Below are 27,709 nucleotides of genomic sequence, written 5' to 3'. Positions count from 1 at the left end.
CAAATCGGGATCCTGATCCCGGTTCGATTGATTCACATTTTAAGAGGCGGGTTAACAATGGCAGTTTATTGATGACGATCGTTGCAACGTGGGAGGACGATGATCTGTGCTCGGCAAGAGCCGCAAGGATTCAGGCGACCAATTGCTACTCTCGCCTCGCGATGATCGACGACTCGATCATAGTGATCCGAAACGAGGGACTTCCGGATAACGAGCGGTTTCGCCTCTGTAGTTGAATTCATTTCGGCATTCGCACGCGATTCGTTTCGTTCTCTCCTTCAAGATAATTAAACTATATAGATCTTACCACATACTAGACTTATTAATAGATCACGCATGTTCATGCGTTCGAAACATATCTCAGTGCGCGTTGCAATCGAGTTTTGTAAAGGTTTTACATTACTGAATGTGTCTATAACAATAGTAAGCGTTTGTTGACGACCTTTAGAGATTTTTCCATGGAAACTGGAATTTTCAGAAATATCCGCATATTTGATTAATTATTCTTCGATGGAAACATGTTTAGCGGAGGATTTTTATTTCTCTGCATAACTACGTTCTATTTATACACACTCGAATAATTAGCTCCGGTGATCGTTCGACCGTCTAGAAATTTTCTACTCCATCGATTCGGATTATCTACATTCTACGATGTTTCATAATAGTGTTTCCGCTTTTTGGTTCACCGAAGAATTAATAAGTTTTTTAATGTAAATTCTGCCGAATGTGTTGTTCACCTCCTCCCCATACGGAGTCTCCGGATCGTTGATCGTCTTCGAATCTGGCCGAAACTGCGTCAATAGAGAGCGCATATTTCGATTCGCTGAATTAGTTTACAAAATCGACCAAGTTTTACGACACTTTGTATAGATAGATGGGAGGCTATTGCATCACTGTCAGTGCGTTTGTTTTATTACGCGATAAAGTTAACGGATTTATTGCTACTAGATGGTTCGAATGCCCGGCGGAATGCTATGAAACAATAAATGGTTCCGGCTGTTATAGTTCGCTTTACCATCCATCCGAAGTTTTTATTTGTCGCACAGAACGACCTATTAATTTCTCAAAGGTTCGCGATTTGACCGGAAGAACAAATCTTCGCTGATTCTTTGTAAATCAAACGGTTTCAGGCGATTATTTGGTCTAATCAGTTTCCTATCCTTTGATTTTTCGACGTAATTTTTCCGGGAACAATGATTGTCTGCTTCGAACGAAGCTACTGGATCAACATGAATAGAACTCCGAACGTAAATACTGCGTGAGAACGAGGTTGGCCACGTTCGCTTTTTTCTGGAAGATAATTACTATATGTTCCGTCCAGAGGGTCACGTTCGTTGGGCTTTCAATTTCGTAGAGCCATCGTCTTCTTCCTTGCCATTTCTAAATTTATGATTTTCGAGCCATATTCATTCCGGCAATAAAGTCATTTCTGCTTTTTTGAACAATGCACACCTTCATCGGCAGCATTTATTATAACAGGGTCGCTAGCACGCACCGCTTCGGTCGCCCGTCCAGGGTTTCTTGCTACCTGCGGCACTGCGTGCTACGTCACTCTACATCCCCTTCCATCAGTTGTCACTTGTCAGTTCATCGTCAATTAGCCTTTAGTCATTCGTCCGTCATCGATCAGTCAGTGTCAGTTCAACTCAGTTCATTTTAAACCAAATACAATTAGTCACCTAATTCTTAAAACCATTCCACATGTGGCGGCTCCACTTCCCGCTAGTAACCGATCCGCCTCGATCCCTATATATACAGAGACTTCGTCCTTCCTAGCCCCACGTCTAAGGTAAGGGCCCGCTAGGATAGCCTTACTGATGAGTCCTCTAGCGGGCCCCGGACGAAACGTCTCCCCTCTCCTTCTCCACAAGCATAGACACATTTCAACTGCCGCCAAACACATAAACCTATCATCCGTATCACTCGAAAGAGTCATACGGAATCATGCAGACTCGGTGTTATATAAATTGAATCGGAGACTTACGACCTCCGTAGGTCAAACAGTTTCACTGTTTGATCTCACCGAGAAAACGTGAAAAAACACTATACTTATCAACGAAACAGCTCTTTTTTTAAAATAGATACGGGGTGGAACTGTTGAACATAAACAGCGTGATAGAAATATTTATTGCAAAAATATTGGTTAACGATGAAGAGATAAGCCTAAAAGAAGAAATAAGAACTTAAACTACTGTCACGCGTGTTACATCGTGTCTCGGGTCCAACGTTGTTGCGCATACGAAGCGTTCAGCGGTAGTTAGCTTCCTGGAAGCCATGATTTTCCCATAATCTTAGGCGCGCCGAGTAATTTGTAGTCGTAAGAGTAGTCACGGAAGTATCGTTGGCGCTTTTAACACCCTGTACAAGAATAACTCGACTTAGAATTGTCTCTTTTCCGATCCTCCGTAGAATAACTAAACTCCCCGACGCAACAGTACAATCTCGAAAAACTTGCAATTTCGATAAGAAATTAACTTGTTTCTGGCACTTTATAGTCTGAACATTTTTCGAGACGATGAACTGACACGGCCAATCATTTTCGCAATAGAGATCCTGCAAACAGGAATTTTATTACCCAATTGATTTATTCACGCCCTTTTTATGACCGTTTCCGTTATTCTAATGCAAGTAAACCTCGCGCTCTGCATAGAATGGTAGACTCGAGGTTGGGAATGTAAGATTCGCATGCAAATTTCTCACGACGCTGTTTGCGGCGCCACCGGAGTTATGAAGCGTATCATTAATGTCGCCGCAGCGGCGCCAACGGAGTATAAAGGGTTAGCATTAAGTTTCAAAGAAAGCGAATTTTCCGTAAAATGAAAGAAAATACTGTATTCGAGCACGAGCGGTCTAACGCGACCCGTAGCGTGAAAACCGTTCTCTCGGTCTAATCCCGACTGCACTTTCAGCACCGACGAGGATGCTCGGCAGGCGATGATGCACGACGGCGGCAAGATCAAGGAAATGAAGATCAAGCTGTTGTTGAGCTCGCGGACGGAGATGCAAAAAGTCATAGAAGCTGCTAGGCAGCAGACCCTGAGCCTGCAGTCGTTCATGCAGACAGCGCCGGTTGCAGTGGCGCCAGTGGTTCCCAAGCCTGGGTCCCCGGGCGACAGAAGGGAGAAAGAGAAGGACAACGACAGCGAGTCGAGCAAGGATCGCAAGGACAGACGCGACAGGTCAAGATCGAGAGACAGATCGAGGTCCCGTGACCGGGATAGGGACCGTGATCGCCGTGACAGAGACAGAGGCCATGATTGTACGCGTGACAGGGAGCGGGACAGGAGGGACAGGCGCCGTCGCCGCAACAGATCTAGATCCTGGGATCGCACGCGATCCAAGGACAGGGACACGAAGCGCAGTTCGACGGGAAATCGCCGGAAGGAGGCGAACGACATCGTCTGCATGCGCCAGTTTCACAAAGACAAGCCCGTTTCCGGCGCAAAAAAGTCGCTAGAGAATGGCATCTGGGAGGTTCCTCCGCAGACGCAGATACAAGCTGCCGCCCTGTTAGCACCTAGGGGTCCTTGTTACTGTATGTATTTTCAATCAGGAAGACAGCCGATATGAGTACAAAACATTTGGCAGCCGGTAAGATAGAGTTACTACAAAATTCAAAATCCGCGTAAGTGAAAAGAATCTTTCTTTAAAAAAATTGTTGTTCCAGGATCTGTTGCCCCTCCCCTTAAACCTGAAAAAATACGTTTATACAGTATGCGATTTTACCCGTATGCGCAAAGAATTCATCTAGTCCTGTATGCAAAAATGATACCGTATGTAAATAAACCTAATAGTCGACTTTTACTTGTTTTTATTACTACAAGCTGTAACTCGAATAGCTTATTAATTTTACCTTATAGTATATCTTGTGAATACTTATCATATAAGTACTATTTATTTGTATTGTTTTTCTTTTAACTTGTTATTATTTCTTTACAGATATGATGTTGTTTATGTTAATCTAATGAGTAAACCAGAATGGTTACTAGAAAAAAGCCCATATGGTAAAGTTCCTCGTGTAGAGATGAATGGAGGGGAAACATTGTACGAAAGTCTTATCATTGCTGACTATTTGGATAAAGTATATCCCCAAAACATGCTAAATATACACAAAGTCGTCTTGCTGGAACACCTCAATATGATTTAATTACTGCATAATTAAAAGTGGTTCAACAGATAACAATCACAAAATATACAGAGATGTTGCAATGAGAGAACTAATATAAAGAATGTATTTCTGTTCCTAACTTTTATATGGTAAATATATCTATTATGCTTTATACAAAAAGATGAAAATTATGTTTGTGTGTACAAGAGCTTAGAAGAAATATATTTTCGTTGTAAAAAATATCTGAAATATTATAATTATTTATGTAAATATAAGGAAATATTTACTAATTAATACAATCTTGCTTTTGTTAATATCAAATTTAATTTTCATGAGATTAAAATTTTGTGAATTATATCGTGGTTTTACAAAATTACATTTGTCATAAAATTATATGTATATTAAAATCAATACTTGTCTGACAGAATTCATAACATAATACTAAAACATTTCACAGTTATATATATAAACGATAATGTTTAACAATATATGTACATCTTATAGTAAATGTCGATATAATCATAGCTATCGATAAGCAAAAAGTGGAAAAATGAAGTAAATACAAGGATTGAAGATTAAAAGTGCGAATGAGTTGTATAAGTACTACTTAAAAAATGATTTAATTTGTAGTGCTCGTCATATTATACATAGAACAAAAGTCTTTTCTGCCGTTTCACTCGTCATCTCATACATACATATATTTATAGTAGTTTCTGTTAACTTAAATAAAATTACTTCACTTTCTCGCTTATGTTATTTCCTCTTTCACATATAGATAAAATTAAATCTGAAACACAAAATACAGTATGTATTTAAAAAATGAAATCGTAAATTCTGCCGTACATTTGCAATTACCTGCAAAGTAACTGTGGTAAAGAGGAGATGATGGGACCGTATCCTTGTGAATTATCATACAACTCGAATAACGGTGCGGCGACTAGTTTATAATTTTTTGGTACAGCGAATAAAGCTAAAAGATAACAAAGGTTACAACAGCAATCAATTAATTTACTACGAAAATTAAGCATGCTCAAGAGAGTGGAAATTACCTTTCTCTTGTAACTGTACAAGGAACAACCTTTTGTGTTCCTTTGGTTTGGTGATATGTGGCGGTACATAGGGATATTGAGGAGGTTCAAAATTGGGTCTCCACCAGTTTCCAATGGTATCTTCTATCACCCATTCTTGTTTGACTCCATCTTGACGTCCAAATGTCTAAAAATTAATTTAATATTAAACTACATTTCATTTCAGTTATACTACACTTTCATATATGTTTGATGTACGCGATTAAAATACATCCTTCTTCGTTCAGTCCACTAAGAACATGGTTACACAATTTTATTACATATTTAAAACAACTATATAATCTTATTAAGATCGTTAACATTTAACCTCGTCAACGATTCCCTATATGTTCCTATTACTTTTGCATAATCGATAATATAAGCCAAAAGTATTTATTAAAATACTTTCGACTTTTTTGCTTACAGATACCTAATTGAATGAAACAGCTGTTGTACATAAATACACATTTTAATAAGAATCTTGTGAAATGCATAAAGACTTGAAAACTACCTATATTGATCACACCAGGAAAAACCATAGTCCTGTACGATTCAATTAATAAATTCTAGCGAGAATTTTTAGTACTATCTATAATTTCATACAATTTTCCCTTACGTTATTGTTTCACAGATCACAACAAAAAGTTAATAACAATCTGTACAATACAATCTTCTTGTTATAACATTACAATCTTCGTGGTTTGCTTCTTTCATATTTGAACTAACACATATAACGAGCGAAATAAGAACAATGTTCTTAGCTAACCATGGCCCTTATACAAGGTAATAAGTTACAATTTTTTTATGGCTACGAACATTGAAGTGTCCGGGCATGCAGCACACTAAAGTGTATATCCTAATGTAATAAATTAAAAAGTCCCTATTTTGAGCTACAGGCCCGGTTACATAAGTTCTACAAACATTTTTAGGATTGGTATAATAAGTTCATAAACAGTGTTACAATCTAACATATCAAAATGTCACTCCTAGCTACCTCATAAGGTAGCATTAGGCGTCGTGCTAACTGTTACCTCTGTAAGGAGCCGTTTTAGGCCCTCTACCTCGTCTTCTCCTGCATTTAGTTCTCCACCAGGTCTACAAATGCAAAAAGAAAAAAAAACAGAACAAATTTTTCATATGCCAATGAATATTAATGAAAACAGTTAATTGGGAGAGTAAATTGTACTCACAACTTGAAGAATGTTGTTCCTAATTGTAGAAGGAGGACATGTGGTAATCCATGTTCATGTTCCAATAGAACTCCTTCTACACTGCGGCGCATTCCAATCTTGTCGAATTCATCTCTCATTCGCTGAAACCTTGCTGGCACTGACGGATCTTTCTCGAAGAGTGGCTCTTTTGTTCCAAATGTATAGTTTGTCAAAGGATATCTATGATAAATGAGTTGTATTTTTGTGTTAGGTTCTTATATGTTTAATAGAATCCTTCAGTAACTAAATCCAGTTTCTTCAACACTATTTCCACAAAAAGTATTACAGTATATAATCATAAAGATTATGCAGATACTCACTATGGATCGGATATTTTGAGCATGTAACTTTTCCTCTGGTAAGTTTCTATCAACTTCCATATTCGATATAAAATGAAAAATATTATTTTTCATGCAAGCAAGAAGAATAATGTACAAATTGATGGTATAAAAATCATTACTTTTATCTGACAATCTTCACATTTAAAAATGTATGTACATCAAATTAAAAACACATGTAAATACAATGTTCAACAAGGTTCAACAAAGTATCATATAACAAGTAAAACAGGACATCGTATCAAGTAATTGCAAAATTTAATGTAGAAACCACATACATTGTGGTCACTTAACAATAAAGTACAAAATATCAATTGCAACTGATATATACACATTAGTGTATTACTTATAGTATTAGGTGTTACATTAGCAATAAACTTCTTTTACTAAACATATTTGTGTTTCCTTTTAAAGTACTTAATACTTATGTTTATATTGCTATTATATTGTAAATTTATAATTTCTTTCTCACACATGTGATGTGATAATAGGTACATTTTGCATACTTTATATCAATATTAATTTCTGATATTTGTAATGCTACGCAATCATAAATACTTGCATGTCAAAATGTAAATACTCTGTTAATATTCTTATAGCTACGTTGTTGGCTCTTTACATCATCTAAATTAAGAAAGTGCATTGTAATGTTTTCATAGGTACATAGTACATATCGATTACATTCTTCACTGGTTAGTTGAATATATAAAACATTACAAATAGCGCATAAATACAAGATATAAATCCCAAAGTGCATATATGCTTTTTTATATTAGGTTTGTCTTATATGTTCTAAAACAACAAACTTTCATTTCATAAGAAGTTTAAAACATTCTCAAACATTTATGTGCATTATATGATTTCTTAGATTAAGAAACAGACATAATTATGGAATAAAACAAATACATTCATAATAGCGTAAGTACAAAGTATTTTATAATGGAAGTTTCACTTTACATAAACTGCATGTAGCCAATTTATGAATAAAAAAAATACAGACAGGTTTCATTGGAAGAATTACAGGTTGCATAATTCTTAGAACGCAACAATATGATTTGGATCATTATTTTGTACATTTTTTCTTTTACACAGGGCATCAAAGTAATTTATATTACAGAAGTAAAAGTAATGAACAGTGACAATTCAGGTACGCATTACAAAATAACAGTCACTGTTTAACATCTATCACGATGATCATGAGAAATAACAAAAAGTATTTTGTACGCAAATATACATTTAATGTATAAAAGAGGCCAATGTACCTGGTACACAATGGCTACTACTTTTATAAATTCATTAGTAATGGGTACGTACAAAAAAATGTAATGTTATAATAGAAATGAAATTTTCTTCAGTTTCTTAGTAATCAGAACTTAGTATAGTTCAAATATAATATACCCCATGTAAATGGAGCACAGAGGGTATAATTTTAATCTATTTTTGGAAATTTTAAGCAAACGTTAATAGTTCTCGTTCAATAAATGGTATTGCGATATTTAAAAAATAATGATACGAAAATATAAGCACACATACTAATCAAAATTTTTAATATAATAAAACAGTTGGTTATGTCGTGTTATGGCGCGTGAAGGTAAATCGTTAAATTGAATTAGCATTGGATATAATCAAGTCGACCGCTGCTTAAAATTTCCATAGTTACTTAACAAAAAGGTGAACAGCCGTCTCATGGTTGTACCATGTAAGATGCATTGAAAGGTGTTAGGAACATAATTTTAATTGCTAGCGTCTCTTAACCGGCCATAGTTGTGTTCTACAGGAGAGGCAGTCAAAACATTAACTCTAAAAAATAATGTAATTAAGTCACATATTGATTATCACTTACAAATTAACTGTCCTGTTGATAGTTACAGACTGGTTCTGTAGCACTTTCCCTTCAAACGAACTGTTACTTGCTCTCCTCGGCCAGCCACTTCCCTTAACTTGAGTTGTTGCCATCGCCATTTTTCTCCTCGTTCGCTCTACAAACTCAACGATCCAGGTTCTACCCGCGCAACCGAAGCACTTCTTGTCTTCTCCAATACCCTGACACTGTTTTGCGAGCTAAACAGTGTTGCCAGATAGTGAATTTACAGTAGTGTCTCGGAATACTGAGCTGGAATGAGCGATGACGGAGGCAAAGCGCCCAGAAATATGAGTGTGGGTATAGACACTTCGTTTCTCTGATTGGTTGACGCTTCACAGATAAGCAGTGCTGCCCTCATAGTTTTAGACAAAGAGAGGGAATGACGAGTAACCAAGAGAGCATACATCAACAACCCCAAGCGCGCGCGCGCGGCGCGCGAAACAAATCACGGACGACCAATGTAATTTGTTTGACTTTACCATTCCTGCGAATTCGCTCTAGTCGCGCATCTATTTCCCTGGTGCTTCATCTGAAATACACAGCGTGATATTCGACTTGTACTTTTCTCCCACAGTCCAACATATTTGCGAACGATTTGAAACGACGACCATTTCTACAATTATTAAAATTTTCGAAAATCCGTAAGCTACATTCGTAGGTAATGGTTTCTAGCTTATGAATCTACAAAATTTTGTTAATTTAGCTGTCCCTTCACTTGTCAACTGGAACGGCTCGGAATCAATGCTCTACTTTGTGAAAAGGATTTTCAAAAGCTTCGAATAATTCCGCAATTTTATACGATTTTCACTTTCAAAAATTTGAAAAACAAAGCTGAAACTGGCATTCATATAGAAGGCGAATAGTACAAGTCGAATATCGCGCCACGTGTTTCAGATGGGCCGCCAGTTGTACGGATGCGCGAAGAGAGTGAAACGGCAAGTACGGTAAAGTGAAACGGCCTAGGTCTGTCGTTCGCGCGGATTCTTACGCATAGGGCCCTCTGGTTTCTTTCCGTTTCTCTCGATCATCTCCCGTTCTCTTTCTGAAGCAAGTGCGCGGACCTGGATGCACATCAATGTGATGGGGATAAAAATGCTTACTAGGGTGAGGCATGATTGTTATGTATTGACCAAATATTTCTGCCGGAGAATTTTTATGAATTCAACGTTGGCAATTAAACTTCTTATTGCATTATTTTGTGATTATAAATAAGAATAAACGGTTCGTAATTGAGCAACGTCAAAACGCAGTTGATTTTCATTGAATTCTGCTTCTACAAGAATCGTTTTCATGAATTGTGTTGGCAACAGTGATTAACGTCCGCGGGGTTTCCATAACCGATCGCACGGACGACAACGTCAGCCATTCCGGGATACGCTTAGAAGAGGCAACGTTTGGCGTTCCTTGGAAAAAGAAAATTCCTTTTTTGTCGCGTTCGAATTTGTTTACGTCCATAATCAACACTCGCCGTATGAGACCCGCTGTTTTTGCAGAGTAATTTCGGTAAGTCAAATATTTTGGCGTGCTTCTCAAATTTTTCCACCCAACGTATATAAGTGTCTTTCGAAAATGGCGAATTGTTGGGTAACGCAACGTGAAACTGTATTCGTACTCTAGCCTTAGTAGATCGCTGTCCTTGAGTATAGTGTTCATCGTGCATTAAATTTCCTAGTCCATGCACATTTCTGCCGTTTTCTTAAATAATACGATTAGTAATGAATTTTTCTTTGTTTTCAATATATCTTTTGTGTTTCAAAAGTGTTCGATGATTGGTACAATTTTATTGTATACACCAAAGTGTCCCATGAGTCATTAGTGTTTTCTGTATCGATTATCAACATTGTGTATTATACTGTAAATAATGGTAGGATTGAGTACATTTATCTTATGAAATCAAATATTATCGCTGTTTTATTGATTAAATAATAAAAATTGAATTTTGAGTAGTATACGATCATTATAAAATTTATTCATTTTTTTTAGTTTACACTGATCAATTAAACTTTAATCAAATTGTTGCTTAATCATTATAATATTGATTCATTTTTTTTTAGTTTACATTGCTCAATTAAACTTTAATCAAATTGATGCTTAATGTTTTTTTATAGTTACAGTCTGCAATTGTTCATAAGAGGTTTTAGGTATAGTATGGAAAAAATGGTGTGTGTTGCAGGATCTTAGGCATCTCAGTGTGTGTTAGGTGACAAGATCAGGTATCAGCAATCATCAGTGGACTTTTATACAATGACATGGTGCAGTTGACTTCTTTTCTGCTTCTCCATTTTATTGTCCTTCGCTGATGGACTGTGCTACTTGGTCGTCTTTATTCTCGTCAACTTCTTTGCTTACAACGTACGTTATAACTGAGGGTGAAGAAGGAAGAAATTTCTGAAGTGTCTAAAGCAGAAGGTAATACCTCATAAGTAACGTAATAAAACTTAGCTCATAATTATGGAGGGAAGTGTTGTGATTTCACTACAGGCTGATTTTAATTCTTCGTTAACTTGAAATGATGTTCCGAGATGGTTATGAAAAATCTGAGAACCGTCTCATATTTACATTTCATGGAAAATATTATATTTTTTTTCATTATATGTTCACATTATCAGGGAATGGTAAGTAATCAATGAAATTGCATCAACAGAAACAATAAAGATACTTAAAACAATATATAGCATAGAAATGGAGAACATTCTTCATATTTTGCATGATTCTCTCATATTCTTCGTTCTCTACAAATATTAATTCTCAACGTCCTGACAACGTAAACTTACCTTAACACATTTGATAAATAAATAGTTTTCATGAAGTATACATATATCATGAAATTTCAATAGTAGTAAATATCCAAATTCATATTTGAAGAATAACAATTATTTTTGAAGCACGTCATTCTTTGTGTAAACCTTTAGATCTATAAATACTGATTAAAAGTTGAATGTTAATGTAACAAATCATAATCATGGATTCTGCTTATGATTACATAAGATTGTGCTCTAAATATACATTCAGAATCTTCAAAACTTATCACAGTAATGATTGTTTATGTTAAACCTTTATTTTATGATAAACAGTGTAACATGATCTTACACTTAGTCTCTTCAGAATGCAGCAACTATGATTATTTGATTCATTTATTATGCAAGAAAACGAGGTAAGTTTATTTATAGTCAAAGGAACTTTACACAATTGGAATATACACATTTTGCAGAGTTCAAACAAGCATTTGCAAAATTATGTTAACTCAAAAAGATTGTTTGATTCTACCTATTAGTACAGGATACTCAAATTATTCATTAACAATGCAAAAACTAGACGAAATCTATTCATTTATTTTTGTTAAATAAATTGAGTTACATAATTAATTTTACTGTAGTATGAAGTATAAGTCGACAAACAGGGATAGCTATAAAAATTGAACAGGTGTTCGGATAGATAACTTACAGTTTGTAGTTTTACTGAAATGTTCTGGTACACAAACCAAGAGAATTTAAAAAGAAAAATCAAGGTTACTAAAGTGAGATATCTGCTGCTCGGTCTCACAACTCTTCTTTGAGGTCTTTGAGTGCTGGGAGTCACCGCCTTCTTATTCGAGTGCGTTTCTGTTGCATGTTCTACGTGGACACAGTGGTCATCGAATAACTCAACAAATTCTCTGAAAATTCTATTTCTTCCTATCGCATACAATGCACTAACTTACAGAGTGTGAATTACTCTCTTTTGCAGTTATCGTGCGCTATTAAAGGGTATAAAAACACCGAAAAGTTGTTGCATTGAAAACGCATAAATCTCTACTATAAGCGAACGACTCCATTCGCCAATGAATTTTAAAACACCTAAAACAATCAATCTTAAATACTCGACCAACAAAATCTAAATACAATCTCGATTTTTTAAATGTCAAACATAAATGCATGCGTAATACTTGGAAGATGTATACACTTAGGTTCCTGTCTTTAATTACGTGATTTATTACCATTTCTTCGCTTGCAAGAAATATTGAGATTGGTGCTGAGCGACGGGGAAAACGAATATGGATGTGAACGTACATGTGGACAACTGTAATCTATCAATTACCTTCTGCCTACACGATCTACACCTTATCATGCACTTCCATCATTGCACTTGTCTATGCGGTCTTTGTCGATGCATATCGGATTGATCGTGCAACACCAAGCATTATCGCTATCGCTATATCTGGGAGTGGATATGAATAATACGTTTCAATTTAATAATTTAATACTTCCTAGCCATGGTATCCTCATCGACCAAAAGAACAAGATTCGAACTCTTTGCTAAAATCGCTCAAATGTTCACGTCACGGCGAGAGGAGATAATTAAGTTACAACTAGACTGACATCAATCAGTTACTCAAGGCTTTACCTTCGCAATAATCGTCGTTAATCAATTACTTAAGAGAGGGCGTACTAAATTTAAAAGTAAACGTAGTACCGTCACCAAATAACCGAAAGTAGAAGAGTGTAAAAAACAGGTGTTTTTCAGTCTCGAAATTGAAGTGGCAGCCCCATCAATTAAGCGCCAGTCGTTCAAAACTTCTTTTGCTTTATTCTCTTTGAAACAACATGATTTCATTACAATATCACAGTATTCCGCAGGATTAACTGGTTGATAGGAAAAATTAAACAACTAATGACTAAGATTGAAAATTTCATCATTTTTATTTTAAATTTAAAAGCACCTCTTGGTCCTGCGAACACTACTTTTACTATAATCTTGTCCTGCCTCTATAAGCTATAATGATCGATAATCGGTCGGTAGCGTAACGATAGAGAAACATTTTATTACAACATTAACACGTTCACGGTCCGCGTCTGCAAACGGATAAGCACAGCAGTGCCTCGCTAATTGTCGCGACTGCTACTGCATTCGAGATTCTCCGTCGAACACGAAGAAATCGTCCGCGACTCGACGTCTGCAGAGATCTTTTCCCGACGTAGGTTCGACGAACTTCCACGCCTGGCAATTAGTCGGCTGCCCCCGAGAATTGTCGCTAATGAGCCCGAAGTCGGCGACTATTATCGAGGCACCGCCCTGCCGTTAGGGAACATAAACTCGGCACGAGTGATCCTCGCGATACTACTTCGTGCAGCAACGAGCACATGCTTTGGCTTGGTTTCAAAACACGTCGTCACAGCACAACGGGTCTTTTTAGCTTCGGAAGCGCTTTCAGATCAACCATACGGCCGACCATTGACTCGCATTCGTGGGTCAGTGGAATGTGAACGTGTTAAGAAAGGTGAGTGCAAAAGAAGTTTGGAACCCCGAAATCTCTCGAGCCGCCCTAGCTGCATAGAAATATGCGAGAGAGAGAGAGAGAGAGAGAAAGAGTATGCGTGCGTACATGCGAATGCTAGCAACAATGTGGTTTTGACCAGCAGCTCGAGCGCTAGCAGAAGGGTTCAGATTGGCCGCATAAAAGCCTGCCGATCGGAACCGAGCGTTCTCTTTTCGTTCCCGCCTCTTTTGCGCTTCGATCGCCTACGATTTTTGGAACCGACACGTCGAGACCACCATCTCCGAAACACCACCCCCCTTCTTCCTTGCTCCGTTCTGTTTCGAAAAAATGCGGAAAATCGTTCATCATGTCAGTGGCCAGACCTCGCGGCAAGGTCGACGCTTGGAACAACCGACGTTGTGATGGGACGACTGCTCTGATTCGAGGCGAACGCGCAGACACCAAAAGAGCCAGCCTCTACTGTTTGGCGCGTGGTCGAACCCTTTCGAGGAAGCTAAACTTTCCCGAAGGAGAGGCCAGATAGCCGGCTGCTCGGACGAGGACGTTCTCGTAATCGTCACCGACTGGTGGTCGCTGAAGAAGAGCTTGTTCTGCGCCGCGAGTTTTCATCCCCCCCTCGGCCTCACGATAAGGAACGAATCTGCTAGCCGATTTACCCGATCCGGATCGTGACAGGCTCGAAATTCGGATCTAGTCTTTTTCTCGATCCCTTTTTCGTTATTCCCTGTTCAGTTTCCTGTTCGCTGAGATATGCATCTCGGTCTCGAGACGAGTCTGCGAACTTCGAGAGATTAGAGCATTTCTTGCGACCTGCAACCTGCCGAGAAGCTTTTTATTTTTCTTTGTTTTGTTTTCAACGCCGGAAGCTGGCTAACACTGTCGCAACCGGTCCGTTCTCCTCGCTTTTCGAAGATCGGAGTGGGGGAAGGAATATAAGTCCGATGCTGCTCGCCGTTGTTTTCTTTTTTTTGTTTTTTTTTTTTAAGCTAATCGGAAGTACGTGTTATTTTTTATTTTAATGGAAAGATGTTTTTCGTTTCGTATGTAAGAGTAATAGGGGACTGGCTCTGAAAACTAATCCTGATCGAACACTTGCTGTTTCGAAAGTTGAATAGTCCTTTTTGCGGTCGACCAGGCAGGAGACTTCAAACTTTGTAATCAGACCGTCCTTCGCCCGCATAAATCAACCTGAGTAAATTGTGAAGACGAATAGAATTGATTTGACGCGTTTGAATCAGCGATAAATGCTAAACGCCGTTGCAGTTGCTGTGGCGCAATTAAACATACAGATAGTCTGCGGAACGGATAAATAAATGATGGAGTATTGAGAAGATTGACACAGTTGAACTGTGGACGACCGAATTCGTCTTTCTCGCTTGGTTGATATTAATAATGGCATCAAGTACATCGCAAATATTTCCATATCTTTCACATTAATATACGCATATATCTATTGTGTGTGTGTCTAATTAATACTAACGCCGAACTCACGAAGCAATCGAAGTGACCCTACAGTTTCTTATAAAGCCTGGAGCACTGCGTTTCTTGAGATTTGATGCGGCTTTTATTGTAGCGTGCGCGCAAACGAACGAATTTCCTGCGATTGCGAAATGAAAGATCTGATGCAAGTCGGCTTGGCTCGATCAGTAGATGTATTACTAGTCAAATCTGAAACATTCGTGGAAAAGTGTTCGATTCCGTTGTTTAGTCGATCCAGTTTGCGTCGCAAAGAATTTCGTCCCGTGAGAACGTTTCGAATACTCGTGCGCGTCCTGATCCTCTCGAAATGTTGATTTTCTCCCAACTACATCCTGGACTCACCGCTTGGAACCTGAGGAAACGGAGTTTATGGCAATCTCGTCGTGGTGGTTTCGTCAGAGACATCGGAAATTGCGTTTCGATTCGATGGTGTTCGCAGTAGCCTGTTCCCTTAGCTTCGAAATGTTAAGGTTCGGCCATCGATCGACTGCTGATTACAATTAGGGCATTTACGTGTCTCTGTAGATTGGTTTACTGAATTAAAAATTGAAGCTGTCCATGGAGGACAAACTGTCTACTTCACCATCGTGCACCATGACACGAGAATAATGAAAAAAACTTGATTATTGAGAGACCTCTACTGAGAACGGCGCTATTTTGATAAGAAAACCATTATTTTGGCTCCATCCGTTCAGAAATCTTCTCGACGTCGAAGGAATTTAAATCTTTTTGCCGCTATTAAATGTTTCTACCATTTATCCTTTAACTCGATGTACTATTAAACATTTAATTTTTCGCTACAGTGACCGTTGGTTAATTGAGACATCGATTTTGAAGTCTACCACATATTCAAAGTCCTTAAACTGAAAATCTGCGCGCTATGGAGATATTAATACATAAAATTGCAAACTTGTTCCCTCTTTTCATTACACTTTTCGATAAAATGTCAATAATAATTTACTATTTGTGTACACGGTTTAATAACATACATTTCTAATGATTATATAATCTGCGAATTCTCATTTTGAATCGCTTTAATCCTTTTCTCACGAATTCGGTTATAAACATAGAAATAAGCAAGATCTTCGAAAAATTTTGACACGTAGAAACTTCGTAAAAATGTCGCATCTTTGGACTCCGTCGCTTTTAAACGTATTCGCAGCCGGTGACGCAATATTGCGCGTTCGAATCAACGGTAGATATATAACGTTGACGCATTATTATTTTTCCTGCTAATCGATATATCGCATACTCGCAAGTTTAATATTAAAACCGTTTAAACAGCCATCGCACGAATTGATTTTAATCACGGGGATTAACTTCGCTTAATAATAATAATAATAATAATAATAACTTCACTTAAATTGGTCCAAGTATGATTCATGATATGTTCGAAAATTGTTCTTGCATTGTCCGAGTAGTTTAGTCATTCTGGTCATCGTTCGTGTTATAACAATGCGCGCACGCACTATCGAAACAATAGAAGAACATCGGCCAATAATCTATTAAAATCTTGAGTCATCGCGTAACAAGACTGTCGTAAGATCAGAGGCCATTGTTATCGCAAATCGGGATCCTGATCCCGGTTCGATTGATTCACATTTTAAGAGGCGGGTTAACAATGGCAGTTTATTGATGACGATCGTTGCAACGTGGGAGGACGATGATCTGTGCTCGGCAAGAGCCGCAAGGATTCAGGCGACCAATTGCTACTCTCGCCTCGCGATGATCGACGACTCGATCATAGTGATCCGAAACGAGGGACTTCCGGATAACGAGCGGTTTCGCCTCTGTAGTTGAATTCATTTCGGCATTCGCACGCGATTCGTTTCGTTCTCTCCTTCAAGATAATTAAACTATATAGATCTTACCACATACTAGACTTATTAATAGATCACGCATGTTTATGCATTGGAAACATATATCAGTGCGCGTTGCAATCGAGTTTTGTAAAGGTTTTACATTACTGAATGTGTTTATAACAATAGTAAGCGTTTGTTGACGACCTTTAGAGATTTTTCAATGGAAACTGGAATTTTCAGAAATATCCATATATTTGATTAATTATTCTTCGATGGAAACATGTTTAGCGGAGGATTTTTATTTCTCTGCATAACTACGTTCTATTTATACACACGAATAATTAGCTCCGGTAATCGTTCGACCGTCTAGAAATTTTCTACTCCATCGATTCGGATTATCTGCATTCTACGATGTTTCCGCTTTTTGGTTCGCCGAAGGATTAATAAGCTTTTTAATGCAAATTCTGCCGAATGTGTTGTTCACCTCCTCCCCATACGGAGTCTCCGGATCGATGATCGTTTTCGAATCTGGCCGAAACTGCGTCAGTAGAGGGCGCACATTTCGATTCGCTGAATTGGTTTACAAAATCGACCAAGTTTTACGACACTTTTAATAGATAGATGGGAGGCTATTGCATCAGTGCCGTTGCGTTTGTTTTATTACGCGATAAAGTTAACGGATTTATTGCTACTAGATGGTTCGAATGCCCAGCGGAATGCTATGAAACAATAAATGTTTCCGGGGTGTTATAGTTCGCTTTACCATCCGTCCGAAGTTTTTATCTGTCGCACAGAACGAGCTATTAATTTCTCAAACGTTCACGATTTAAACGGAAGAACAAATCTTCGCTGATTCTTTGCAAATCAAACGATTTCAAGCGATGATTGGGTCTAATCAGGTTCCTATCCTTTGATTTTTAGACGTAATTTTTCCGGGAATAAACGATGACTGGCCTGCTTCGAACGAAGCTTCTGGATCAACACGAATAGAACTCCGAACGTAATCACAGAAAACATTAATAAAGGAAACAGCTATAATGTAAATTAAAACTTTTGACAACAATTTTGAATGCAACCTTTATCCGAGCTTGTGTAACTAATTCTACCGTGCTGCTTCTAATAATTCGATGAAAGTTGATCAAAGCGCCTAAATGTTACTAAAAAGTTAAAAACAAACGCCATATTCGCAATTTTCACGCGATACAGAAAATTTACCATTTTATGATTAAAAACAAACGAAACAGAGCAATTAAACTGCGGGCCGCAAGTCTACAAAACATCATTGTATTTACTCAAACATAGAGCAAGAGAAATGAGATTTCTCTCGACGTAGTAATCTGTTAATTACGCATGTGAAATGACACAAAAATTGTGAACATTTCTTCACTCGCCGATGCGCTCTCAGAAATCGAACCCACCGGTATACGTCCGACGAAATGTCGGTCAATTAACGTCGCTATCGGCCGATCGTCTTTTCTTTGTCATTATTCACGCTTTTGCCGATCCGGGGATAGTCTCGCGAGGCTTCGTTACGTCACGCCGAGTGACAACCAGATAAGAGACAAAGTGACTGGAACAATCGCGCGATCGAGGTCGCGGTTACCATGATTTACGCCGACAAGCATCGTTGTCAGAACGATTCTCTGTTTCCGGAACGAATTACTTGGAACTGTAAGACGGCTCCGAGGCTTAAAGGCCTAAAAATATGCGGACCAGTAAAAATGTACGCACGAATCATGCGAATTCTCCAGCGCCGTAACAATGGCGCGATGCAAAATACGGCGTGAGAACGAGGCTGGCCTCGTTCGCCTTTTTCTGCAAGATAATTACTATACTTATCACCGAAACAGCTCCTTTTTTAAAAATAGGTACGAGCTGGAACTGCTGAACATAAACAACGCGATAGAAATATTTATTGCAAAAATATTGATTAACGATGAACAGATTAATTATTACTTGTTGAAATGTATCTTTGATTTGCCGAGAGCTGAATAGAAATAGTAGGAATATTTACTATAAAATTAGAAATACTGAAAACAACACGGTGTGCTTAATTTAAATATGAACAATTATTGAACAAGACAATTTTTTAACACTGAATCAATAACCTAATATAATCTTTCTATTACAATGCATTGTTGGATTAAAAAAGTTATTCAATCATTTCCTATGGAAGCGACTTTATAATTTCAGCAACTTTAAACAAAATTGTAAAACCGGCTTTTTCCTTACCTCTGCTCAGTAGATTTAGTGTCGTCAACGTCAAGATCAGCAGTTGACAAAGAGCGTGCGGAACTTTTACAAAATTAGACGAAGAATTTTAGTCACTTTAAACATTCGAATTTATTTTACTTCAAGCTTAGGATCGTTATGCAAAATAAAAATTGTCCGCATTAATCGCAAGATGTAGGAACTACAGAAACATTTATTTCTTTTCTTAATAATTTCGATAATTTGTCGCAAATGACACACAATAATGTTTTTAAATTTTCTAAATGTTTTTACCGTTTTGAGATTGATCTACACATTTTTGTCACGTGCACGTAAAACCTGCAATCTGCTTATTGTAACCTCTTAACAGAGAGCTTTGGATTTCTCCAATTTCTTGAGATCGGAGCGCGATTTGAAGCAGAAACAGAGGAAAGTGTATGTACAGTAAGAATGGGAAATAAAGGGATGATAATTGTGAAATTTGACTTTTATTCCTTTTCGTGCACCCTTCCCGAACATAATCCCCGACTTCGAAGCACTGTGCGCAGCGACTCGATCATGGGAGACTGTTCGAACCTCGGTGTTAATACGAATCGTTCGGCTCGGTTGCAGATCCGTCGAGTAACACAGTCGAGAATGAGCGTCATAATCAGGCTACAGAACTTGGCATGGTCCGCCAACGCTCTGGACATTCGCCAATTTTTCAGAGGGCTGAGCATACCGGAAGGAGGTGTCCACATCGTCGGCGGCGAGCTGGGCGACGCGTTTATAGCGTTCAGGTAATCAAACGTTACATATATGTATCTACTAATAGAAACACGCCGTACTATTGCGCCCCCTTCTATCGTTCGCATCGCTTCCTCGAGACACGGGGCGCTGATTTCTTGCACCGCGTTCGATCGTTAAATGCGCTCGGGCGATGTTCCGAGGCTGTTTTGCGGGACTTTGGGGGCGATTCGTTGCCCTGCATCACGGCGCAACAAGTGGTTGCGCCTTTGATTTCGTATTCCCGCCGAGAAGTTGACTATCGATCGATAGATTACGGAAGTTCGTGCAGTTTTGAAGAAACCGAGCGTGCAACCTGCAAATCCACTGCTTAACGTCGATTAAATAGCTTGACGTGATCGTATGCTGCAAAGTTAACCTTTTAGGCACGACGCGCCACTATAGTGGCTTGCTCTAGTAGCTCACTCGCTCATCGTTTGAACCAAATAATCGTCTTCATACGCATTGTTTCACACTTCTTTTGTCTTCACATCGATTTACAACAGACTACAGGGTGTCCCAAAAATGTCTCGCAATCCGGAAATGGCGGGTTTCTCGGATCATTTGATGCAACTTCTTCCTTTACAAAAATTTTCTCCGAGGCACCGTTAACGAGTTATTAACGAAAAACAGTGAACAATAAGAATCGAGTACGGCTGACGCGAGGTGGCCCAGCCAACCACCGCACGAAGCCCAGTTCCGCTCATTGGCTCGATCGCCGCGCGCCAGCTGAGCTCGCCTCTCATTGGTCACTGTTTTTCGTTAATAACTCGTTAACGGTGCCTCGGAGAAAATTTTTGTAAACGAAAAAGTTGCTTCGAATGGCCTGAGCAACCCGCCACTTTTGGATTGCGAGACATTTTTGGGACGCCCTGTATATACAGTATCAGACTCTGTACAGTACACATCAGACTCTGCCGTCCAGAGAAATAGCCTCGCGCAGAATTCAGCCGTACCTAAAAGGTTAAAGATCAGGATTAGGGCCAACACATGTCTGGCACTCTTTCGGCAACCTAGATTTTCGTGTAAATAGAATTGAATTTTCTAGATCATCTAAACCAGCATCGCATTGATACTACTTAATGATGGATACTCGCTGATATTGGAAGCAATCTTGTCAATAGTACTCGATGCAGTTCGAAAAGAACATATCGTTGCCTTAGAATCTACAACAATCAGATTGTTAATATGTTACCTACCGACGATGATTTTATAATTTTTCAAAGTCCTCGATTTACGGTTAAAAGCTTTTTAATGAATTGTTCGTCTGGAATTATCATATTAAAAAAAATTTTATAATTCCTCTTAGTAGAACACAATAATTGAAAATCCAGTTCATAGGCTTCCGGTGGATAAAGTGTTAATAAATATAGTATGTAGAAATACAGAGATTGTTGTAGGTTGATTGATATTATATATAAATTAAATAAATGTTTGATTATTTGTCTGAACTATTAATGCACGAATTTCCGTAATGTATTTCTAAGTATCAGTACTTAAACTAATCTGAACCTAAACTAACATTGTTCAAGTTACTAATATTATTATAAAAGAGCTCACTGTTGAACGATGTTTTCCATGCTTCATTGAATAGGAAAGCCCAAAAGAAGAAATAAGAACTTGAACTACTGTCACGCGTTTTACATCGTGTCTCGGGCCCAACGTTGTTGCGCATACGAAGCGTTCAGCGGTAGTTAGCTTCCTGGAAGCCATGATTTTCCCATAATCTTAGGCGCGCCGAGTAATTTGTAGTCGTAAGAGTAGTCACGGAAGTATCGTTGGCGCTTTTAACACCCTGTACAAGAATAACTCGACTTAGAATTGTCTCTTTTCCGATCCTCCGTAGAATAACTAAACTCCCCGACGCAACAGTACAATCTCGAAAAACTTGCAATTTCGATAAAAAATTAACTTATTTCTGGCCCTTTACACTCTGAACATTTTTCGAGACGATGAACTGACACGGCCAATCATTTTCGCAATAGAGATCCTGCAAACAGAAATTTTATTACCCAATTGATTTATTCACGCCCCTTTTATGACCATTTCCGTTATTCTAATGCAAGTAAACCTCGCGCTCCGCATAGAATGGTAGACTCGAGGTTGGGAATGTTAGATTCGCATGCAAATTTCTCACGACGCTGTTTGCGGCGCCACCGGAGTTATGAAGCGTATCATTAATGTCGCCGCAGCGGCGCCAACGGAGTATAAAAGGGTTAGCATGAAGTTTCAAAGAAAGCGAATTTTCCGTAAAATGAGAGAAAATACTGTATTCGAGCACGAGCGGTCTAACGCGACCCGTAGCGTGAAAACCGTTCCCTCGGTCTAATCCCGACTGCACTTTCAGTACCGACGAGGATGCCCGGCAGGCGATGATGCACGACGGCGGCAAGATCAAGGAGATGAAAATCAAGCTGTTGTTGAGCTCGCGGACGGAGATGCAAAAAGTCATAGAAGCTGCTAGGCAGCAGACCCTGAGCCTGCAGTCGTTCATGCAGACAGCGCCGGTTGCAGTGGCGCCAGTGGTTCCCAAGCCTGGGTCCCCGGGCGACAGAAGGGAGAAAGAGAAGGACAACGACAGCGAGTCGAGCAAGGATCGCAAGGACAGACGCGACAGGTCAAGATCGAGAGACAGATCGAGGTCCCGTGACCGGGATAGGGACCGTGATCGCCGTGACAGAGACAGAGGCCGTGATCGTAGGCGTCGAGACCGAAGCAGATCCCGCGACAGGGAGCGGGACAGGAGGGACAGGCGCCGTCGTCGCGACAGATCTAGATCCCGGGATCGCACGCGATCCAGAGACAGGGACACGAAGCGCAGCTCGACGGGAGAGCGCCGGAAGGAGGCGAACGACGACGACAACAACGACGTCGTCTGCGTGGGCCAGTTTCACAAGGACAAGCCCGTTTCTGGCGCGAAGAAGTCGCTGGAGAATGGCATCTGGGAGGTTCCTCCGCAGACGCAGATGCAAGCTGCCGCCCTGTTAGCCCCTGGAATCTTGGGTGCCGGAGTCGCAGCGATCGCACAGGATGGCGAATCCCGAGCCATGAGCTTCAGCAGCTCGGTGATCGGGCAGCAATCGATGCTCCAACCGAACCAGTTCCCCATAAATGGAATAAACGGCGTGAGCGGCTTGATGCAGTCGCATGTACAGACTCTCAGCCACACTGTCAGCATGAACTCGCTCGCTCAGAATATCGGCAGCCCCAATCTGCCTAGCTTGACCACCGGCGTGGCTGCGCTGAACCGAACCAAGGAGTCGTGGAGCCAGGGCGAGCAGGGGAGACTGGACCAGGCCAGGTTCCCCGCTAGAACTCCGCAATTCGGTACGGAACTTTACAGCCCGAACGGGTCCGTGAACTACAGACCCGGGATCAGACCGAATAATCCTTTCCTCAGCAAGGTTCAGGAGCTGGAAGGCCGCCGAAATCCGCACGCGTTCCAGGCGAACAACGCTCAGTACGGTTTCGACAACGAGAGGCAAAGCAGCCGCAGCACGACCAACAGCTCTTTGAGATTCTCCGGCGAGAATAAGAACAGCGCCGGCGGCGGTGGCGGTCATTGCGTGGAGGTTCGCAATATGCCGTTGAGCGCCACGTACAACGACGTTCGCCACGCTTTCCAGGGTATCTACATCAGGAAAGACGGTTTGAAGCTGATCAACGACAACCACGGGAACCGCGTCGGTATCGCCTACGTCAAATTCAGCAAGGCGGAGGGCAAGGAGTTGGCCTTGAGCACGACCAGATATGTTCGCAGCTCCGAGGTCGAAGTTCTTCATCTAGACGAGAGTCTATTCGACAAGGCGGTTGACTCTTACTCGCCGGAGAAGGAGAGGGACGACAGCGCCGATGACGTCAGATCATCCGCGTGCATAGTCTTGACCGACCTGCCTTCTTTCACCAAGGAGATGGACATCGCGAAGCTGTTCCACGACTGGAAGATCAACGACTTATTCATCACGAACACCAAGGACTCCGGTAACGTGCAGGCGTACGTGCAGTTCGCCAGAATAGAGGACGCGAAAGCTTCGGTGAACGCGTCTCTGAAGATCGGTAGCAAACCAGTCACCGCGACAGCTATTACGGAGGAGAAGTTCGCCCAGGCGAAACGCGATCACGAGCAAAACAGCATGAGCCAGACCACGGGCTCTGACTGCGTGATCATGCGCGGACTGCCCTTCCAAACTATCGATCGCGACATCCTCGACTTCTTCTCTGATATCGGTATCGTGCCTCACCGGATACACATGTTGCTCAACCAAAGTGGCAAACCCGCGGGCGAGTGTTTCTGCGAGTTTGACACCACCGACGAAGCCCTTAGGGCCACCGCGAAGAACGGGCTGCCCTTCGGCAAGAACGTGCCAACCATAGAATTGGTGCCTCGAGCGAAAATGCTGGAGACACTTGGCATGGTCGACCCGCAGATCATGGAGACCCAGCAGCAGCATTTTCCTCCACTTCAGGAACAGCGGCCGCGCTTTTCCGGTCCTATAAATCACTTGCCCCGTTTCGGCAACACCGGCTTCGGACCTAGATGTCCTCCAGGACTCATGGGCATACCGAGACACCTGCTTGGCAGACACCCCGGTTCCATGGACTACGTCGAGGGCTTCGGCAAGCCCGGCTGCGTCCTGTCTTTGGAGAACGTCCCGTTCAAGGCCGACATTAACGAGATCATCGAGTTCTTCGGTGACTTCGACGTCAAGAGAGAAAACGTGATTAGACGTTACAATGAAAGAGGCATGCCCACAGGAGACGCCAGGGTAGCGTTCGCGTCACCCAGCGAGGCCCAAAGAGCCCTCAGAGAGCTGAAACACTGCAAGATGAGGGATCGCACCATATACATGAAGCTCGCGTGAACTGGAGAGACGATCGAGCCGATTCTATGACTTTTGCGCGATCGTGTGACCAGTCGTGATCCCGAATCAGTGTTGTTGACGATGCGACACGACTAGAGACATTTTGGACTGACTATATACACTGATTATTTTCTACGGAAACAACTTAGAGACGATAGTGATTCGCTCGGTTGGTGGGGATGGACGCTCGAAGAGTGATTCTTTGTTGAAACGATGAAATGTCCTCTCGCTTGTCCAGACATCTGTCCCCATGATCTTTGTTCCTTTCTTCACCTTTCCCATATTTTCCTTTTGTACATACGGATGCTTCCTCTTTGGACGACTGTTTTGACTCGCTGAACACCCTTCTGTTGTCACGGTTGTTGGGACTGAATTCGATTGCTCAACTTTATGCAATGTTCACGTTGAGTTTGCCTATGTATACGACGACAGAAGCAGAGATTGTCCTCTATCGAAGGTTATTAACCAAAGGTATGATTCGTTTTATACGCGGAGTTCGTTTTCACTTTGAACTCCAAGGTTAGGCCCCGGACCTACCTTTTCGTTCGATTACAATTTCGCGTGTAGTTCGACGAACGTTCAACTAGTTTTCTATCGTGTTGAAAATCGGGGTATGGTTTTTATCCCATCCACCATGTACCACGCTCGGATATCTGTTCGCGACGCAATTCCGTATCGGCACGCGACGTTCGTTCACCTAACTCTCCGTATACTCTTAACGAGATCGCAATAAAAGAAGTACAATAAAACGCTTGTTCAGTATCATTTCGTGGCGGTTTCTCATTCTCCCTCGATTCGATCGCAGATGGAACTTTCGGTTTTCCGTGCTCGTTACAGAGATTTTCGCGGGAACATCTCGGGCCGACAATATGGCCGCGCAATCATATCATATGAGTGTTCAGCGTCATCGTAAGAGCAATTTAACGAACGCCAAGCGAAACAATTACGGGTGTACATAAGAAGATGGAGCGTCGCACAACGAGCACCGGCAAACAATTTTATCTGCACTCGAGATCGAAATCGTTTTTTAAATGGAGGATCGCTGGTAGACTATTAAATATGGCGGCAGCAATTACGAACGCCATATGTTTTCTGCCAGAAATTATGTATGTACATTACATATACCGCATCACATCGATTTGTATATAGGAAAAATATACACATATATATATATATACACACACACACACACATACACATACATAAAGACAAGTAAATATAGGTGATTACCGAATACTATAACACTTCGCGTTAAGTGTAAAATAATATTTATACGGTGAGTGTATGAATGGAACGTAGGTGTACTTACTTGTTCATTTTAACGTATGTTTCTGTTTAGTATAAGCACTTGAAGACTACAATAAATTTATATTTACATCGACCATTGCATTCCAGTATTTTATTTGCCTGATATCGTTTCGTTGTCTCTTCGTTAAAATAGAGTACAAGATGAGCTGTGTGTGGATCCTATAGGGACAATTCTTATGACCTCAAGTTTATGAAACTTGAACGATCTTACAGTCGTCAGGCTCAATAAAGATAGCATCAACGTCAAGACAATCGAGACGTGCAATCATAGATTCGTGCGATCTCTTGTACGGACAATAGAATTCTAGGGCTCTGCAAAAATTATAATCGAGACTCCTAGAATCTTCTCGATCACTCGAGACTCCTGGGATCCTGATGTAGATCATTCACGGATAATTTAATTTGTCAGCATCAATTTATTTAAACTCTAATTAATTAATTAATATAACTAATTAATCTAAAATTTATTTAAACTCTAAACAATTTATGGACGTAACATTCCGATAATTGCAAGTTCTTCTATAATTATAGAAGATTAATAATTATTAGATATAGATTAATAATTATATAATATTCTAATAATTTTACTGTTTTATACTTCACCTAACTATTTTTATTCTAAATGCATAAAACTCGCAGTCTAGTCACGTCCAAACTGCAAATGTTCACAGAAATATAGTTGGTTGTAGTACGGATTGTATGCATAAATACTGAATGTGCATCTAAATTTTGAAGGTAATTGATTAAGTAGGTTTTGAGATATCACGATCACCGTTTTGAAAAATCTAGTTTCGAGAAAATTTAAAGTTTTGCATATCAAATCTGATCATTCATATTATGCTATAACGTATGCTATAACGTATTTGGAAGGATCTTCAGTTTCAAGATATCTAGGCTCTCGAGTCTTCTAGAACCTAGAGCAGTGCTCGGAATGCTTTGGAACGCAACATTAGGCTCCGCCTCCTAACTATCGTCGCAGCGCCTCACTTCCCGCGTTGCTTCAATCGACTGTGAGCCGATGGAAGCAATGCGGGGAGCAAGATGCTGCGGCAGTAATCAGGAGGCGGAGCCCAATGTTGCGTTCCGAAGCATTCCGAGCACTGACCTAGAGTTTAGGTCCCACTTCTAAAGAACTACAGTAATTTCTCCCTAATTCGCGCTTAGATCGCGCACAAAAATGAACAATTTTGGAAGAGGAGATACGATTATTCGAACCTTGCATTTCGTTTTGATAGTTGTGTTGACAATCGGTGACTATAAAAACGAACCGCAAGGCTCGAATAATCGTAACCCCCCTTCCTAAACTGTCCATTTCTGTATCTATTTCTTGTTCATTTCTTGTATCCGGTCTCACGGGTTTGACCTTGCCTATATTTGGTCTCGCATCCTTTACATACGGCTTCGTGGGTCCTTAATTTAGGTCCCACTTCTAAAGAA

At 40.3% G+C, this 27,709-nt stretch overlaps 3 protein-coding genes across 5 annotated transcripts; 2 read left to right on the top strand and 1 right to left on the bottom strand.

Annotated features, from left to right (window-relative positions):
• Positions 1-1,470: 1,470 nt before the first annotated feature.
• LOC117221475 (pyrimidodiazepine synthase-like) lies at positions 1,471-5,751 on the top strand. 3 transcript variants are annotated; one of them, XM_076522987.1, is made up of 4 exons: positions 1,473-2,777; positions 2,910-3,591; positions 3,668-3,773; positions 3,940-3,973. In XM_076522987.1, the coding sequence occupies exons 1-2, from the start codon at positions 2,686-2,688 to the stop codon at positions 3,568-3,570; spliced, it is 753 nt and encodes a 250-aa protein (XP_076379102.1). In that variant the 5' UTR covers positions 1,473-2,685; the 3' UTR covers positions 3,571-3,591; positions 3,668-3,773; positions 3,940-3,973. The 3 variants fall into 3 exon arrangements, with proteins under 3 accessions (XP_076379107.1, XP_076379102.1, XP_076379115.1); XM_076523000.1 differs by lacking the exon at positions 1,473-2,777 and adding an exon at positions 5,602-5,751 and having other exon boundaries at positions 3,430-3,591; positions 3,940-4,257; XM_076522992.1 differs by lacking the exon at positions 3,668-3,773 and having other exon boundaries at positions 1,471-2,777; positions 2,910-3,625; positions 3,940-4,073.
• On the bottom strand, positions 4,701-8,830 carry LOC143259700 (cleavage and polyadenylation specificity factor subunit 5-like). Its single transcript, XM_076523047.1, has 6 exons — positions 8,568-8,830; positions 6,366-6,566; positions 6,207-6,270; positions 5,158-5,323; positions 4,964-5,078; positions 4,701-4,895 (listed from the first exon to the last, which is right to left on the bottom strand). The coding sequence occupies exons 1-6, from the start codon at positions 8,684-8,686 to the stop codon at positions 4,874-4,876; spliced, it is 687 nt and encodes a 228-aa protein (XP_076379162.1). The 5' UTR covers positions 8,687-8,830; the 3' UTR covers positions 4,701-4,873.
• Positions 8,831-9,558: 728 nt separating this feature from the next.
• On the top strand, positions 9,559-26,345 carry LOC117221465 (uncharacterized). The gene is made up of 5 exons (XM_033472476.2): positions 9,559-9,692; positions 9,899-10,091; positions 10,762-10,997; positions 19,950-20,116; positions 22,450-26,345. Exons 4-5 carry the CDS (start codon positions 19,974-19,976, stop codon positions 24,962-24,964), a joined length of 2,658 nt encoding a protein of 885 aa, XP_033328367.2. The 5' UTR covers positions 9,559-9,692; positions 9,899-10,091; positions 10,762-10,997; positions 19,950-19,973; the 3' UTR covers positions 24,965-26,345.
• Positions 26,346-27,709: the final 1,364 nt, after the last annotated feature.

This window comes from Megalopta genalis, chromosome 1, assembly GCF_051020955.1.
Source record: "Megalopta genalis isolate 19385.01 chromosome 1, iyMegGena1_principal, whole genome shotgun sequence".
Taxonomy (NCBI): domain Eukaryota; kingdom Metazoa; phylum Arthropoda; class Insecta; order Hymenoptera; family Halictidae; genus Megalopta; species Megalopta genalis.
This window is presented reverse-complemented; position numbering and strand designations above follow the sequence as displayed.